The following is a 15,385-nucleotide window of genomic DNA, read 5'->3' as shown; positions in this document are numbered from 1 at the left end:
CATATGGAGAGGTAGATATTTGGTGTCAGTGTAGCACTTTATCAGATACTTCATGTGATCATTTAACTCATGACACAAACTTGAAAGAAATTACAAAATGCTTACCCTCCTTCAACTTGGGTTAAAGATAACACTATCACAAAACCTCAATTGCTCAATGTTTAATACTGTATAAAATAGAACCAAAGTACAAGGTTAACAATGTAACGTTCAAAACCCTATCTACAAATCATTTACCTATAAACAACATCTCAGGTAGAGATATATTCCCGTTCGTTTATGCTTTTGGGGGCTACTTATGTGCACAAGTCATACATGCATACGTACAGTACACTAGGTCTGCTGATGAATTGAATTGAATACATGCTTCTGGAGTAATTAAGGCACATTTTTAAAAGGCAGCCTCTAGGTTCACCAATAGTACAAACCTGACATTTCTTATCTGAATTGAACATGAGACACCGTGAGGTAGCCTTGGACTATTCCATTACTGTACAGTTGAAAGTTCAGTAACGTAACGCCAATGGTGATTAGAAGGGATGTGTGTTCCGTGCTGAGGCAAATTAACTGGCAAACCCTTTGGGGCCTGTCATATATGGACACCAGAGATATGAGAAGCAGACGGACGGCCAAGTGTGTCATGTTGTTCTGTGATAACAAACCTTTAACTATGGTACAGTAATAATGAGATGGTAATCCTAAAGAGAAAAGGAACTGAAATGGTACAGGTAGACAGACCATTTTTAACTGCTGGTTGATCTAGAGGGGCGTCTATGGGTTCATGGTTTTCCAACAGAGATCAGGGACAGGGTCTAACATTGCGTCCCAAATGGCACCCTATTCCCTATATAGTGCACTACTTTTGACCAGAACCCTATGGCCCATGGTCAAAGTAGTGCACTATATAGGGAATAGGGTGCCATTTGGGATGCGAACTAAAACATGGGGGAGGGCAAAGACGAGGTGCAGAGAGTGGAGGCTGGCAGCAGGTTTTGCAGGTGGCTCCAGCTAGTGCCTTGCAGAGCTCCCCAACGATTCTCCATCTGCGTCTATCTCCTCATAGTCTCGGTGCTCAGTGGAAATGTGGATTTCAATTGTACTAGACTCTGAACCTAGCAAGACAAAATAGGGGATAGGGGAGATGACCGAGTTAAGGCGGGTATATATATCCCTTCTCTTACACTTCAAATCAAAACTCCCAAGTGTCTATTATTAACAAGTCCTCTGCTGCAGCTCTCTTCATTCAATGCACAACACCTTCATACAAGTAGCAAATCTCTTACCATTGCGATTTTTCTTAAACAGTTTAGACAAGACTGTATTTACATGTGTTATGGGTTAAAGTATATGTTTGGATCCTCTTGTTAAACCCCCCCCCCCCACCAAAAAAAACAAGCCAAACAAATTTCCAACACAACTCTATATCGAAACTTATATATAAGATCCTTGAGAGCTATAATACAGGGCCAAATTCATAAACAAGAAACACTAAAGCCTTGAAAGTTGTTCTTTATTTCATGAGGAGTTTTCATTAAAAAGTCAAGATCACCGTCTCAGATCCTGAACAACAATCAAAAACATTATATATATCTGTGTACATTATCTTGAAATTGTGCACCGAAACATCTCACTATTCTATCAGATCCGTACTAGCTGACACCCGCATAGCGGTTGTTTTGGCTGTGTCGGCGGAGGAACTGCGTTAGAGTTGTCAAATCCAAAAGCCGATCCTTGCGTTAGCTTAACCAGAAGACTTTACAATCGAACAAATCCCACGCTACAAGTTGAAACACTCGAATGTGTGATTTTCTATTGTCTACACCTCGATTAGACTGATAGGCTATAAATTAACATGAAACCATGTATTTGCCTACACTTCCTATCAACATTTTGAACTTCTAACGCGGTAGGGATAATAAGGAAGAGAGTGGTTTGTGACACTAGGCAGCCGCTGAAATGTGTCAGCTCATACCGCAGTTACACCTCTAACATCGCCAAAACATTGCTATGCGGATGTCTGCCAATGCGGGTTAACGCTAAATCTGATTGAATCATGGCCTAAGTTTGCTTAAATAGTAGAACATAAAAAATAAACAAAAACATACATTTCTCCCAAAATACATGATATATTTTTGTCCTCACTTAATTGTAATATAACCATGTGAGAGCATAAATATTTGACATTATGGAGTTAAGATGCAGCAGCACATCGCAGTTAAATACACGTTCTGCTACTACCTACTACACAAACAGTTCATGTCATTTCATGATGAGAACCAAAGCCTTTCTGTCCCTGGTCATTTCTCCTGGCTCAGACCATCATCCTCTATAATACATCATCTAAGCTGGTCCTGGGGGACAATCTCTGACAGTAATATATTTTTCAAAACTGGATTTACTAAGGAAAGCCCGGTGAGTGATGCCATTCCATATGAGTCTGAAGACATCTAGAGCTTTAGAATCTAAAACCAAATCCATACTTGCTTGTATGATATGAAACAAACTGAGTGCGGCTTTATTGGCAGCACCATGCACTGCAGAATGTAACATTAGATGATGATGCCCAGCATGTGTACAACAGGTTTCACCAACCTTGATACACTGGGGAGTTACCATTGCCATTCTCCCCGCTCTGCAGCCACACATGCCCTTTACCTTCTGATAGGACGCTGATGGCGTCGGAGGCCGGCTGCCCGTTGCCTGTCATGTTCTTGCCTGTCATGTTCTTGGCCTCCTGGACATGGCTCTGGTAGAGCAGGGTGGAGCCCACGATGGGGTTGTAGCCCCCCACGTTAGCTGCCGAGGTGGAGGCTGAGTCCCAGGCCAGCTCCCTCCTCCTCTGCAGGCTGCAGTCCACTTTGAAGCCCGTCCAGCCATGGAAGGCCAACGTGTTGAGGAAGCCTGACATGGGGTTTAAGATCCCCTGGAAACAGTAGAACATAACACAGAGACCTTCAGATATGAACAAACCTGAGCCTTCAAAATAACACACTAACATTGGTGCTGGACTGGTTTGTTGTACAAATGAAAACTTCTGGCCAAGATCGTTTACTATAAAGTAAATGTATTGACAGTGAACCCACCATGATAAACCATGTGATGAGGGCTGCGTTTCGTATATTCTTCAAGTCGCCAGCTTTTATATCTGTCTGCATCTCCAGGTAAAACAGCAGGCTTTCATTGATGATGTTGGGAAGCCAGCTGAGAAGTGGGAATCATGATAAAGGTATTGTACATTAATGTCAGGAAAGCATACTGAATGTCAATACTTTTTTATAATGAATCTTATTTTTCATTATGAAAATGAGTTAAGTTCCTTTACTGACTCGACAGATTCACCAAGGGCTAGCTACAATATGCCAAATTAGGTCTCTGTGGCTGCGTTTACACAGGTAGACCGATTCTGATATTTTTTCCACTAATTGGTCTTTTGACCAATCACATCAGATCTTTCTCAGAGCTGATCTGATTGGTCAAAAGACCAATTAGTGAGAACAAAATATCAGAATTGGTCTGCTTGTGTAAACACAGCCTTAAAGTAATTGATAAAAAGTGTAGTAAAAGTGCTAGTTCCTCAATTTTGAAACGTGGATCTTAGAATTCAAGGGCCTCTGCAGCTCTCCATAATGTTCGGATAGCCCTTTTTAGAAATAAATGGATTTACACTACAGCATTATAACTATGACTTCTTTGAGGAAGGTCATGGACTTTATGAAAAAAGTTCACACATAAGCCATTCTCCAGCATTGCCAGGAAACACAGTTGCCTTAACTTAATCAAATGTAAGTTTACTTTATTGCCAGGAGCTGTAATATAGATTTCTCCATAACCCATTTACTTGCCGTCAAGTTTTGTATGCTGTTTGGCTAACACAATACAATCGAAGACAGGAGAAATGTTATAGACTACATACTATGTATCCCACAATGACATGCAATATTCTGGTCTTTCTTAGATAAAGACAAGTTTCTTACCAAATAAAGAAAACCAGCATGATTTTGAAGAAGCGTATTTTTATCTCTGTTCCCAAGCGTCTCTCGTTTTCAGTGTAGATCCCTTGTCGTCCCTTCAATAACGATGTCACTGAATGGAAAAGAAACTAAGGTTCACATTCTTTCTGGTTTTACAATAATCACAATGTTTCTTCTAAAAAAATAGCTATAAAAGATTGAACCCATTTAAACACATCTCTGTAGGACTCTACATTTAAATACGACAAGGGATAGAGCTGTTAGTATTTACAGTTGAATTCTGAATTTTACATGATGCCATGTATTTTCTGAAGTGCACCAGTCCCTCCTGCAGCAAAGCACCCCCACAACATGATGCTGCCACCCCCGTGCTTCCCGGTCGGGATGGTGTTCTTCGGCTTGCAAGCCTCCCCCTTTTTCCTCCAAACACAATGATGGTCATTATGGCCAAACAGTTCTATTTATGTTTCATCAGACCAAAGGACATTTCTCTAAAAAGTACAATCTTTGTCCCCATGTGCAGCTGCAAACCGTAGTCTGACTTTTTATGGCAGTTTTGGAGCGGTGGCTTCTTCCTTGCCGAGTGGTCTTTCAGGTTATGTCGATATAGGACTCGTTTTACTGTGGCTATAGATACTTTTGTACCTGTTTCCTCCAGCATCTTCACAAGGTCCTTTGCTGTTGTTCTGGGATTGATTTGCACTTTTCGCACCAAAGTACGTTCATCTCTAGGAGACAGAACGCGTCTCCTTCCTGAGCGGTATGACAGCTGCGTGGTCCCATGGTGTTTATACTTGCGTACTATTGTTTGTACAGATGAACTTGGTACCTTCAGGCATTTGGAAATTGCTCCCAAGGATTAACCACACTTATGGTCTACAATTTATTTTCTGAGGTCTTGGCTGATTTCTTTTGATTTTCCCATGATGTCAAGCAAAGAGGCACTGAGTTTGAAGTTAGGCCTTGAAATACATCCATAGGTACACCTCCAATTGACTAAAATGGTGTCAATTAGCCTATCAGAAGCTTCTAAAGCCATGACATCACTTTTGGGAATTTTCCAAGCTGTTTAAAGGCACAGTCAACTTAGTGTATGTACAATTCTGACCCACTGGAATTGTGATACAGTGAATTATAAGTGAAATAATCTGTCTGTAAACAATTGTTGGAAAAAGTACTTGTGTCATGCACAAAGTAGATGTCCTAACCGACTTGCCAAAACTATAGTTTGTTATCAAGAAATTTGTGAAGTGGTTGTTAAACGAGTTTTAATGACTCCAACTTCTGACGTCAACTGTATCTATGTATGGAATATTTGATATGAGTGTGCTTGTGGATGCGGCCTTTGGGCCCTGGTCAAAAGTAGTACACTAAATAGGGAATAGGGTGCCATTTGGGACGCATATTGCCTGTCCAAGGCTCTGAATCATAAAGAGCTAGCCAGCACCAGAGGGGCAGTTTGAACTGACCTGCAGACACAGTCCTGGCGAACAGCGTAGGGTTGACTATAAGCACCAGCAGTAGAGGAGCGTAGGTAGTGATGTAGTGAGGAATGGCATGCTGCAGGCCATTCTCACAGCTGCAACACGAGAGAGCACACTGAGAGAAAGGCACTGCACATCACACGACCTTACATGTATCCTCCAGGCATGGGGGAAGGATCACAGGAGGTAGCAGTACAGAGACATGTTGGGTTAGCACACCATAATCCTCAGTCATTTAAAGGTGTAGTTCAGGATTTTGGCAATGGAGCTCTTTATCTACTTTTCAGAATCAGATGAACTCGTGGATACAATGTTCATGTAATTGCATCTAACTTCCTTCATACTGGACGCAGATACAGTACATAAAAATCGTAAGTTAATTTGACTCTGGGGAAGTAGATAAAGAGCCTCATTGCCAAAGTCCCGAACTATCCCTTTAAGTACAATAGGGCTATTGACTGTCAGTGTACAGCACAAGTCTTGGAATGCACATAAAACTGGTCTAACATCAAGGATCCTAAGACAATGTTCACTCCTCCAAGTATCTTGACAGTCAGCAGTACAATAAATGTTGTCACAACTTCACAAGCCTACATTTTCAATGTGATTCATGACAACACAAACTTGATGTCACAGACACAGCCAATGGACAGCTGTTGACATACCTGGAGATGGATGGGTAATAGAGCATGGCCACACCCTCCACACACAGCAACACGGCCAGACCCCATGTGATCATGTGATACAGGATGATGGTACTGACGGAACAACAAGACATCACATGTCATGGGGCCCTGTGTTTTGGTTAATTATGTCACATGACCTGGATTTTAGTCTATATTTAAAGCTTTTTCATTTCAATTTTATTTTATTTTTATGTCAGATGGTCCAGTACCATCCTCAGACAATTGGTTTAATTTTTGGTATAATTCTCATTTCTGGAAAAGGCTTAAAATAGAGGTTAAAATCCAGGTCATGTGACATGATTTACTAAAACACAGGGCCCTACTCATGATTCATGAGTCAGGCAAAGCTTTCAACACATAAACAGACACTAAATGTACAAAACATGAAGGACACCGTCCTAATATTGAGTTGCACCCCCAGTTGGCTGGATGTCCTTTGGGTGGTGGACCATTTCTTGATACACACGGGAAACTGTTGAGAGTGAAAAACACAGCAGTGTTGCAGTTATTATTTTGTCTTGCCCATTCACCCTCTGAATGGCACACATACACAATCCATGTCTCAGTTATCTTAAGGCTTAAAAATCCTTTAACCTGCTCTCCTTCATCTATACTGATTGAAGTGGATTTAACAAGTGACATCAATAAGGGATCATAGCTTTCACCTGGATTCACCTGGTCAGTCTATGTCATGGAAAGAGCAGGTGTCCTTAATGTTTTTTACACTCTGTGTAGTATATTTCACACAATATCTCACTGATTACATATGAGATATACGGTAACGCCCAGAGAGAAATGGTATCAGAAATGAAAAGCAGATTTTCACATTCTCTGCCTAATGGAAGTGGCATATCATTAGGACAGTATGAATAATTAAACACAATATTTGTTTTTGCGCTACATCAGACTATAAGTCGCTGTGGTACTTTCCCCATCTGGAAAGACAGAAGAGTTTTATATTGAGGAGTTGCAGCTATATTATATTGTGAGATTACTGATATTATATTGATGAGAGCGCACATCAGAGGCAGTGGTACTTTTCCCTAACTGGAGACATAGTCAAGAGTTTTATGTCTATAGTATTTTGAGAGCAGAGGAGGCTCGTGAGGGGAGGACGGCTCATAATGAATGGAATAATATCAAACACATGGAAACCAGGTGTTTGATGTGTTTGAGACCATTCTTTTGATTCCTTTCTATTGATTCCGTTCCAGCCATTACCATGAGCCCATCCTCCGCATTTGAAGTGCCACCACTGATTGAGAGAAAACATATTTGATATAGAAGTGATATAGCAAAATGTGATTGATAGCAGGAGGAGAGTATATACTACCTGATTCCTGCAGATCTTTTGACCACAAGGAAGACATCCACAGCGTAACAGAAGGTCCACCAGAAGGATGCACTGAAGAACAGCTGAATCCACATCTGGGGAACACAAACCAGACTAAACATCAGAACAACACACTGTATATAAACCATACTGCAACAACCATCATACAGGAGGATATTATACATGGTGCAGAATCTCTCCTTGATAAGTAACGTGATAGCTTTCTAATGTAACTAAACCTAATCTAGGTCTAATCTCGTATTTGAAATAGGCCTATGTCTGTGTCTCTGCATGTTTAAGAGCACAGGGTGGTCAGTACATCTAGGCATCTCTGCTGTGTGTCAGTGTGTCCAACACCCAAATACTGGATCAACGTTGTTAAATGCTCCATGCAGAATAATTGACTTACTCAGGGAATTTCAAATCTCTAAATAAAGGTGTTTGTTCAACACATTTGACTTTCCTCAACATTCTCTGCTGTTTGCAGTGAGATATGTTTGCAGTGAGACCTGACTGCCCTTAACCAACACAAAAATATCCTGTGGCGTTCTGCATTAGCATCGAACTGCCCCCGCGATATGCAACTTTTTAGGGAAGTTAGAAACCAATACACACAGGCAGTTAGAAACGCCAAGGCTAGCTTTTTCAAACAGAAATTTGCTTCGTGCAACTCCAACTCTAAAAAGTTCTGGGACATTGTAAAGTCCATGGAGAATAAGAACACCTCCTCCCAACTGCCCACTGCACTGAGGATAGGAAACTCTGTCACCACCGATAAGCCCACTATAATTGAGAATTTTCTACGGCTGGCCATGCTTTCCACCTAACTACCCCTACTGCATTCAACAGCACTGCACCCCCCACAGCTACTCGCCCAAGCCTCCCCCATTTCTCCTTCTCCCAAATCCATTCAGCTGATGTTCTGAAAGAGCTGCAAAATCTGGACCCCTACAAATCAGCTGGGCTTGACAATCTGGACCCTTTCTTTCTAAAATTATCTGCCGAAATTATTGCAACCCCTATTACTAGCCTGTTCAACCTCTCTTTCGTGTCGTCTGAGATTCCCATAGATTGGAAAGCAGCTGCTGTCATCCCCCTCTTCAAAGGAGGTGACACTCTTGACCCAAGTTGCTACAGACCTATATCCATCCTACCCTGCCTTTCTAAGGTCTTCGAAAGCCAAGTCAACAAACAGATTACCGACTATTTTGAATCCCACCGCACCCTCTCCGCTATGCAATCTGGTTTCAGAGCTGGTCATGGGTGCACCTCAGCCACGCTCAAGGTCCTAAACGACATCGTAACCGCCATCGATAAGAAACATTACTGTGCTGCCGTATTCATTGACCTGGCCAAAGCTTTTGACTCTGTTAATCACCACATCCTCATCGGCAGACTTAGTAGCCTTGGTTTCTCAAACGATTGCGTCGCCTGGTTCACCAACTACTTCTCTGACAGAGTTCAGTGTGTCAAATCGGAGGGCCTACTGTCTGGACCTCTGGCAGTCTCTATGGGGGTACCACAGGGTTCAATTCTTGGGCCAACTCTTTTCTCTGTATACATAAATGATGTCGCTCTTGCTGCTGGTGAATCTCTGATCCACCTCTACGCAGACGACACCATTCTGTATACTTCTGGCCCTTCTTTGGACACTGTGTTAACAACCCTCCAGACGAGCTTCAATGCCATTCAACTCTCCTTCCGTGGTCTCCAACTGCTCCTAAACACAAGTAAAACTAAATGCATGCTCTTCAACCGATTGCTGCCTGCACCTGCCCGCCCATCCAGCATAACTTCTCTGGACGGTTCTAACTTAGAATTTGTGGACAACTACAAATACCTAGGTGTCTGGTTAGACTGTAAACTCTCCTTCCAGACTCACATCAATCATCTCCAATCCAAAGTGAAATCTAGAATTGGCTTCCTATTTCGCAACAAAGCATCCTTCACTCATGCTGCCAAACATACCCTCGTAAAACTGACCATCCTACCAATCCTCGACTTCGGCGATGTCATTTACAAAATAGCCTCCAATACCCTACTCAACAAGCTGGATGCAGTCTATCACAGTGCCATCCGTTTTGTCACCAAAGCCCCATATACAACCCACCACTGCGACCTGTATGCTCTCGTTGGCTGGCCTTCACTTCATCATCGTCGCCAAACACATTGGCTCCAGGTCATCTACAAGACCCTGCTAGGTAAAGTCCCCCCTTATCTCCGCTCACTGGTCACCATAGCAGCACCCACCTGTAGCACGCGCTCCAGCAGGTATATCTCTCTGGTCACCCCTAAAGCCAACTCCTCCTTTGGTCGTCTCTCCTTCCAGTTCTCAGCTGCCAATGATTGGAACGAACTACAAAAATCTCTAAAACTGGAAACACTTATCTCCCTCACTAGCTTTAAGCACCAGCTGTCAGAGCAGCTCACAGATCTCTGCACCTGTACATAGCCCATCTTTAATTGAGCCCAAACTACTACCTTTTCCCCTACTGTATTTATTTATTTTATTTATTTTGCTCCTTTGCACCATATTATTTATATTTTAACTTTTAACTTTCTTCAAACTACAAATCTACCATTCCAGTGTTTTTTCTTGCCATACTTTATTTACTTTGCCACCATGGCATTTTTTGGCCTTTACCTCCATTATCTCACATCATTTGCTCACATTGTATATAGTCTTATTTTTTTTTTTCTACTGCATCATTGATTGTATGTTGTTTTACTCCATGTGTAACTCTGTGTTTTTGTATGTTGTCGAACTGCTTTGCTTTATCTTGGCCAGGTCGCAATTGTAAATGAGAACTTGTTCTCAACTTGCCTACCTGGTTAAATAAAGGTGAAATAAAAAAATATTTTATTTTATGGTTCTTCACAACAATAACTCCTTTAAGCACCATTTTGTCATGCAAGTGACTGTTTCTAATGTAAAATACAATCTGCTCGCCCATTCCTGTCAGTACTGTATATTTGCTGAGCTCCTTTTTGTCTCAGTTTAGTCATTTAGTAGACGCTCTTATCCAGAGCAACTTAAATGAACAATTAGGGTTAAGTGCCTTTCTCAAGGGCAAATTGACTGATTTTTCACCTAGTCAGCTCAGGGATTCAAACCAGCAACCTTTCGGTTACTGGCCCAATGCTCTTAACCTCTAGGCTACCTGCCATAACTCTTCTTCTGCCAGGTCAGGAGTTTTTCCTGGTCAGGAAAAAGTCCTAGAGGTGGTTATCATACGTACTGCACTGCCGACGCAGAACACCTCTGGCCACACGTCGCTGTTGTTGGCCACATTGATCCCTCTGACAAGGTTGGGCATGCCTAGCCAGATGGATGACCTCATTATGATACCTGGAGGAGACAAACACAACATCTCAAAACATCTGACCGTCTCATAAAGATCTGTTTTATAAGACTCCTGACTGTATGGATGTCAATGAGTCTCCGTTGATGAAACACTCAGTAGAACGGTCAACCATTGGACGGTCAGTAGAACGGTCAAACAAATGCAACAAGGCTCAGATCACAGAAACTAAATAGAAATAGAGGGTGATTTTTAAACATCTGTCCGTTAAACTGTCATCTTTGTGAGGTGGACGGAAATCACCATAGCATCATACACACCTTACAGGGTATTATACTGGAGTTAAATCCTCACTGGCTTTAATTAACACTGGAAACAGATCATGAAGCTGTTGCTTATTTGGCTCGTATTATTACACACCTTGTTAATGTGATTATGTCATGGAATCCTTTTTATTGTGGTTACAAGTGTAATGGAAATACTAGAGACGTCAGGTGATGGTTCATAAGGGCCTTTCCGCTTCCTGCATCCAATAGGGCTGCCCTGCTGCACTGTGCTATGACGCTTGGAAACGTGTGAGTATACTTCAGGAACTTAACGTGATGTACTTGATGCTCTAGTGTGCGTTGGCTGAAATGTGGCATGTTGAACGTATTAAAGTTGTTTTTATTTGCAGTGGGAAAATAACCCTCCTGGGAGAAACTGGAACCACATACTATTCAGGTTCATTCGATTATTCTTTGACACCTTCTGTAGAAGCAAAATAACAAAGAAAGACATACCTTTGTGGGTAGAAACTGTCAAATGTATAATTTTTCACTACCAATTGATTTACCGTGTTGATTTATTGTGTTCTAATGTCATTTTCCCTGTAGACAATGAAATAGGTTTTCATTGCAACAAATATATCAGCAAACTAATTTAAATGAAGAATAGAATTGATCAAACACCCTCAGTTCTATTCTCACAAAAGGACAGCAGTCCTCAGTTCTTCTTCTCCATTAGTGTCTTATCTCTACTAGACCTTCTAGTAAAGGCCATGACTCAACTTAACGTGCTTTGATTTAGTATGCTATCATTTTGTGTGACAAATGTCCATTTTGTGACTATTTCAGAGGGCTTCGAGGATATAAAATGTCACCAGTGACAATTCAAGCAATGTTGGCTGATTAGACTCCACCTCTCACATGAGTCTAATTCTAATCTTACTATATCAAGGAATTATCCAGCACATATTCTAATTTCAAACAGTAGCCTAGGTGATGTTAAGAAACTGAAACTACTATAGTAGCTAGGCCTATAAATTGCCTCATTTAGACACAAATCAGTCTAATGGTTGGCTTGTGGGACTATACAGTATTTTCTCCATTGTGTATGATTGATTACCGTTATGAAAACAAACTGGTAAGAGTCCATTCTTTCACAATGCATAAATGGTTTATAACAACTTGAAAATGTTGGCTCATGCGTCATCATAATTAGGCTTAGCTACATGATGTGCCATGAGTGGATTTCCATGTGAGACTGAGAGCTATTACAAAATGAGCAAATTGAGCAATATGCCCAATTGCATGTGATATTTGCTATTGTTATTGTGTTTTTTATTTTAGACTACTTTTTATTTTAGTCTACTTGGTAAATATTTTATTTTAGTCTACTTGGTAAATATTTTCTTCTTCTTGAACTGCACTGTTGGTTAAGGGCTTGTAAGTAAGCATTTCACGGTAAAGTCCACACTTGTTGCATTCGGCGCATGTGACAAATAAAGTTTGATTTGATTTGATAAGAACTGGTGTTTCACTAGCAACAATAGTAGATTATATTGTCATAGGCTATGATGAACAATTAAAAAGTTCACAGTAAAGTAGGCTGACACAATTCTAAACTTTGTGTACGCCTACAACTTTGATTAAACTCTCCATCGTATCGGCAGTGACGTGGAAGGTGTTGATGAAAAGTAACGGGACATTTCCTTACCTGTACATCCCAGAATATCACATATGCTGATGATAAACAATATTCTCGAAGAAGACGCTGGCTTGGGAAGAGGGTACTGTCCAAGGCGTCTGTAACCCCTACGTTTGGGCAAAAGTTGTAATATAGAAAATATCAAACTTAAACCTGCGCTACCAATGCAAATGGCGCTAAAGAAGAGGGGCTGAAAAGTAATGACAAATTCAGTCGATGCGTCTCTGTTTGGGCAGCAGAACGTCTCCAGCCTTGGGGATGCCATCATGGACTAGATGCAGAAAAGCAGGCTACGGTGTCAGGGGAGAAAATAAAGGGAAATTCATTCATTTAGTCGTGGTATGAGCTGCTCCTAGTGAAAATCACGGGTTGAATCATCATGTGCTTCTATTTAATCTTTCCAGTCAGGGTTTAACTGCCCCACATTGGTAAGAGCCTACAAAAAGAATGTTGCTCGGGCATTTGGAGTAAAAAAGGCTTACTCTTTGTTCAGTTACATTTTTCCAACAAGTTGTCCATGCCTCTATAATATTAAGTATAAATTGTATTATGAGTGTATGAAAACGTGAAAATAGGAGTGAATCAATGTGTGTTCAGGAAGAAACTGTGACTCACCTTTAATAAATAGCAGAGGCTGTAGTCCTGGTGGAAAATATGAAATGCACAGTATGCAAACTTTTTCATTTTCGACAACAATTGACCCAATTATACAAGAACATGTGATCATATGCAGTCGTTTAGAGTGGTTTGAATGTAGGTAGGCTACATTCGAAAGTTGAAATACAGTAGCAAAGTTAAAAGGCCCTACCCAGTCCAGACAGATAGATTATGAACACCCTACTGCACAGCCCCTTGGCCTGAGAAGGTAGGGAGCTGCTGCATTCCAACTCTTAAGAACCAGAAAAGCAGGTGCGGAAAGGATTTGTGGAACAAAACAAAGGAGCTATGAATATGCATTGATTACAGAGAGGGCATTGAGTGGGTTTATGTAATGATAAACTATTCTAATCCATGCCATTTCTCTGACAAGGCACAAAGTCATTTATGTGTTAGGTTTACAGTGGCAGGGATTATATCAACATCATTTACTCCTGAGGTACTGAACTGTTGCACCCTCTACAACCCTGCTGGTCATCTATGAACGACTAAACATCTTGAAGAAGAATTTGGCCTTAATGGCCATGTACTCTAATAATCTCCATCCGGCACATCCAGAAGAGGACTGGCCACCCCTCAGAGCCTGGTTCCTCTCTAGGTTTCTCCCTATGCCGTTCTAGGGAGTTTTTCCTAGCCACCGTGTTTCTACATCTGCATTGCTTGCTGTTTGGGGTTTTAGGCTGGATTTCTGTATAGCACTTTGTGACATTTGCTGATGTAAAAAGGGCTTTATAAATACATTTGATTGATAGATTGATAGTAGGCTATTTGATTTTGCAGCATCCCCCTGGAGAGCTCTCTCTCTTCTCTCTCTGTCTCGTTTTCCCTCTGAACAAACCTCTCTCTGCTACTGTCATCTGATGGTGGATAAAATAACTTCTAAAGAATGTTTTCATCTGGACTATCCTTGGGATAGAGAATCACCTCGTTGCATCCATGAAGAGTGCATGTCACAGAATGCGCATAAGGAGTGCCTTGTCATGTTTTCTCACTGTCACGTGTTTGCCTCTCGATAATGTCAATGAGGGGTAGCAAATTTGGGGTATTTAAAAATCAACAAATTTATGTGGAGGATTAGTTTATTATCGTGGCAGATCTGCTTTGGGCAGTGTCAGTTGTTGATAATGCCAGTGTACCTATCACAGGTGGCTGGTGGCACTTTAATTGGGGAGGACATGATTTCCATGTGTTTGATACCATTACATTTCCTCCATTTCAGCCATTATTGTGAGCCGTCCTCCCATCACCAGCTTCCTGTGGTACTTATGTATAATCTCGGTTATCCCAGAACTAAAGTCTCACGTAATTGGTGGGTTGCTCAATTTATGTTTACGTAGTCTGTCCATGAAAGATGAACCTATGCCAGACAATGCAGTAACTAAGTATTTCTGGTGTATTTCCTCTAAGACAACATTGTATCCTCCAAATGGAAAAAGTAGGGAGCATAAATTGGTTTCTGGCAAATTTCTCTCTCTTGCAAATCTCTGTGAGCCTTGAATTTCTCCTTGTAAAATGTTGCCATTTAGAAGCCTATCCAGCCAGCTATTTGAACTGCATTCCTTTCCAATAACACAGGTTTTTTGGAAACTTGCAAGTAGGCCTAAACTCTGCATCTACAGCTGATGAACGGCCACTCATGGAAAAATACTCCTCCATTTAAACCATGGCTTTACAGTTTGTATCCAACACCTCCTCAGAGGGCAAAGTGTGTGTCACACAGGGTGTTGACACAATAACCCAAACTATGAAAACAAACATGTCACTGCAAATCTGATTTCTATGTATCTTTCCAGCCCCAACTCTCTCTTCCTCCCCTTCCACCTCTCCCCCTCTATATTTCTTCATCAAGCCCCCTCCTTCCCTCTCTCCCTCCCTCTAATACTGGACCCGTCTTATAAGAGTTGAATGTTCATCTTGTCATTATTGTACTGCCGTATATTATTTATATGGTCTGTCTTTGAGTGGACTGTTTGTGATGACAGTG

The 15,385-nt window shown here is 41.3% G+C and overlaps 1 protein-coding gene across 2 annotated transcripts; it reads right to left on the bottom strand.

Moving 5' to 3' along the window:
* Positions 1-146: 146 nt before the first annotated feature.
* On the bottom strand, positions 147-13,560 carry LOC115161125 (G-protein coupled receptor 143). 2 transcript variants are annotated; one of them, XM_029711881.1, is made up of 10 exons: positions 13,360-13,560; positions 12,754-13,034; positions 10,714-10,823; positions 7,475-7,569; positions 6,121-6,213; positions 5,441-5,550; positions 3,975-4,083; positions 3,084-3,201; positions 2,656-2,923; positions 147-1,112 (listed from the first exon to the last, which is right to left on the bottom strand). In XM_029711881.1, exons 2-10 carry the CDS (start codon positions 13,010-13,012, stop codon positions 1,009-1,011), a joined length of 1,266 nt encoding a protein of 421 aa, XP_029567741.1. In that variant the 5' UTR covers positions 13,013-13,034; positions 13,360-13,560; the 3' UTR covers positions 147-1,008. The 2 variants fall into 2 exon arrangements, with proteins under 2 accessions (XP_029567741.1, XP_029567740.1); XM_029711880.1 differs by lacking the exon at positions 13,360-13,560 and having other exon boundaries at positions 12,754-13,087.
* Between the last annotated feature and the right edge of the window lie 1,825 nt (positions 13,561-15,385).

This window comes from Salmo trutta, chromosome 24 (assembly GCF_901001165.1).
Source record: "Salmo trutta chromosome 24, fSalTru1.1, whole genome shotgun sequence".
Taxonomy (NCBI): Eukaryota; Metazoa; Chordata; class Actinopteri; order Salmoniformes; family Salmonidae; genus Salmo; species Salmo trutta.
This window is presented reverse-complemented; position numbering and strand designations above follow the sequence as displayed.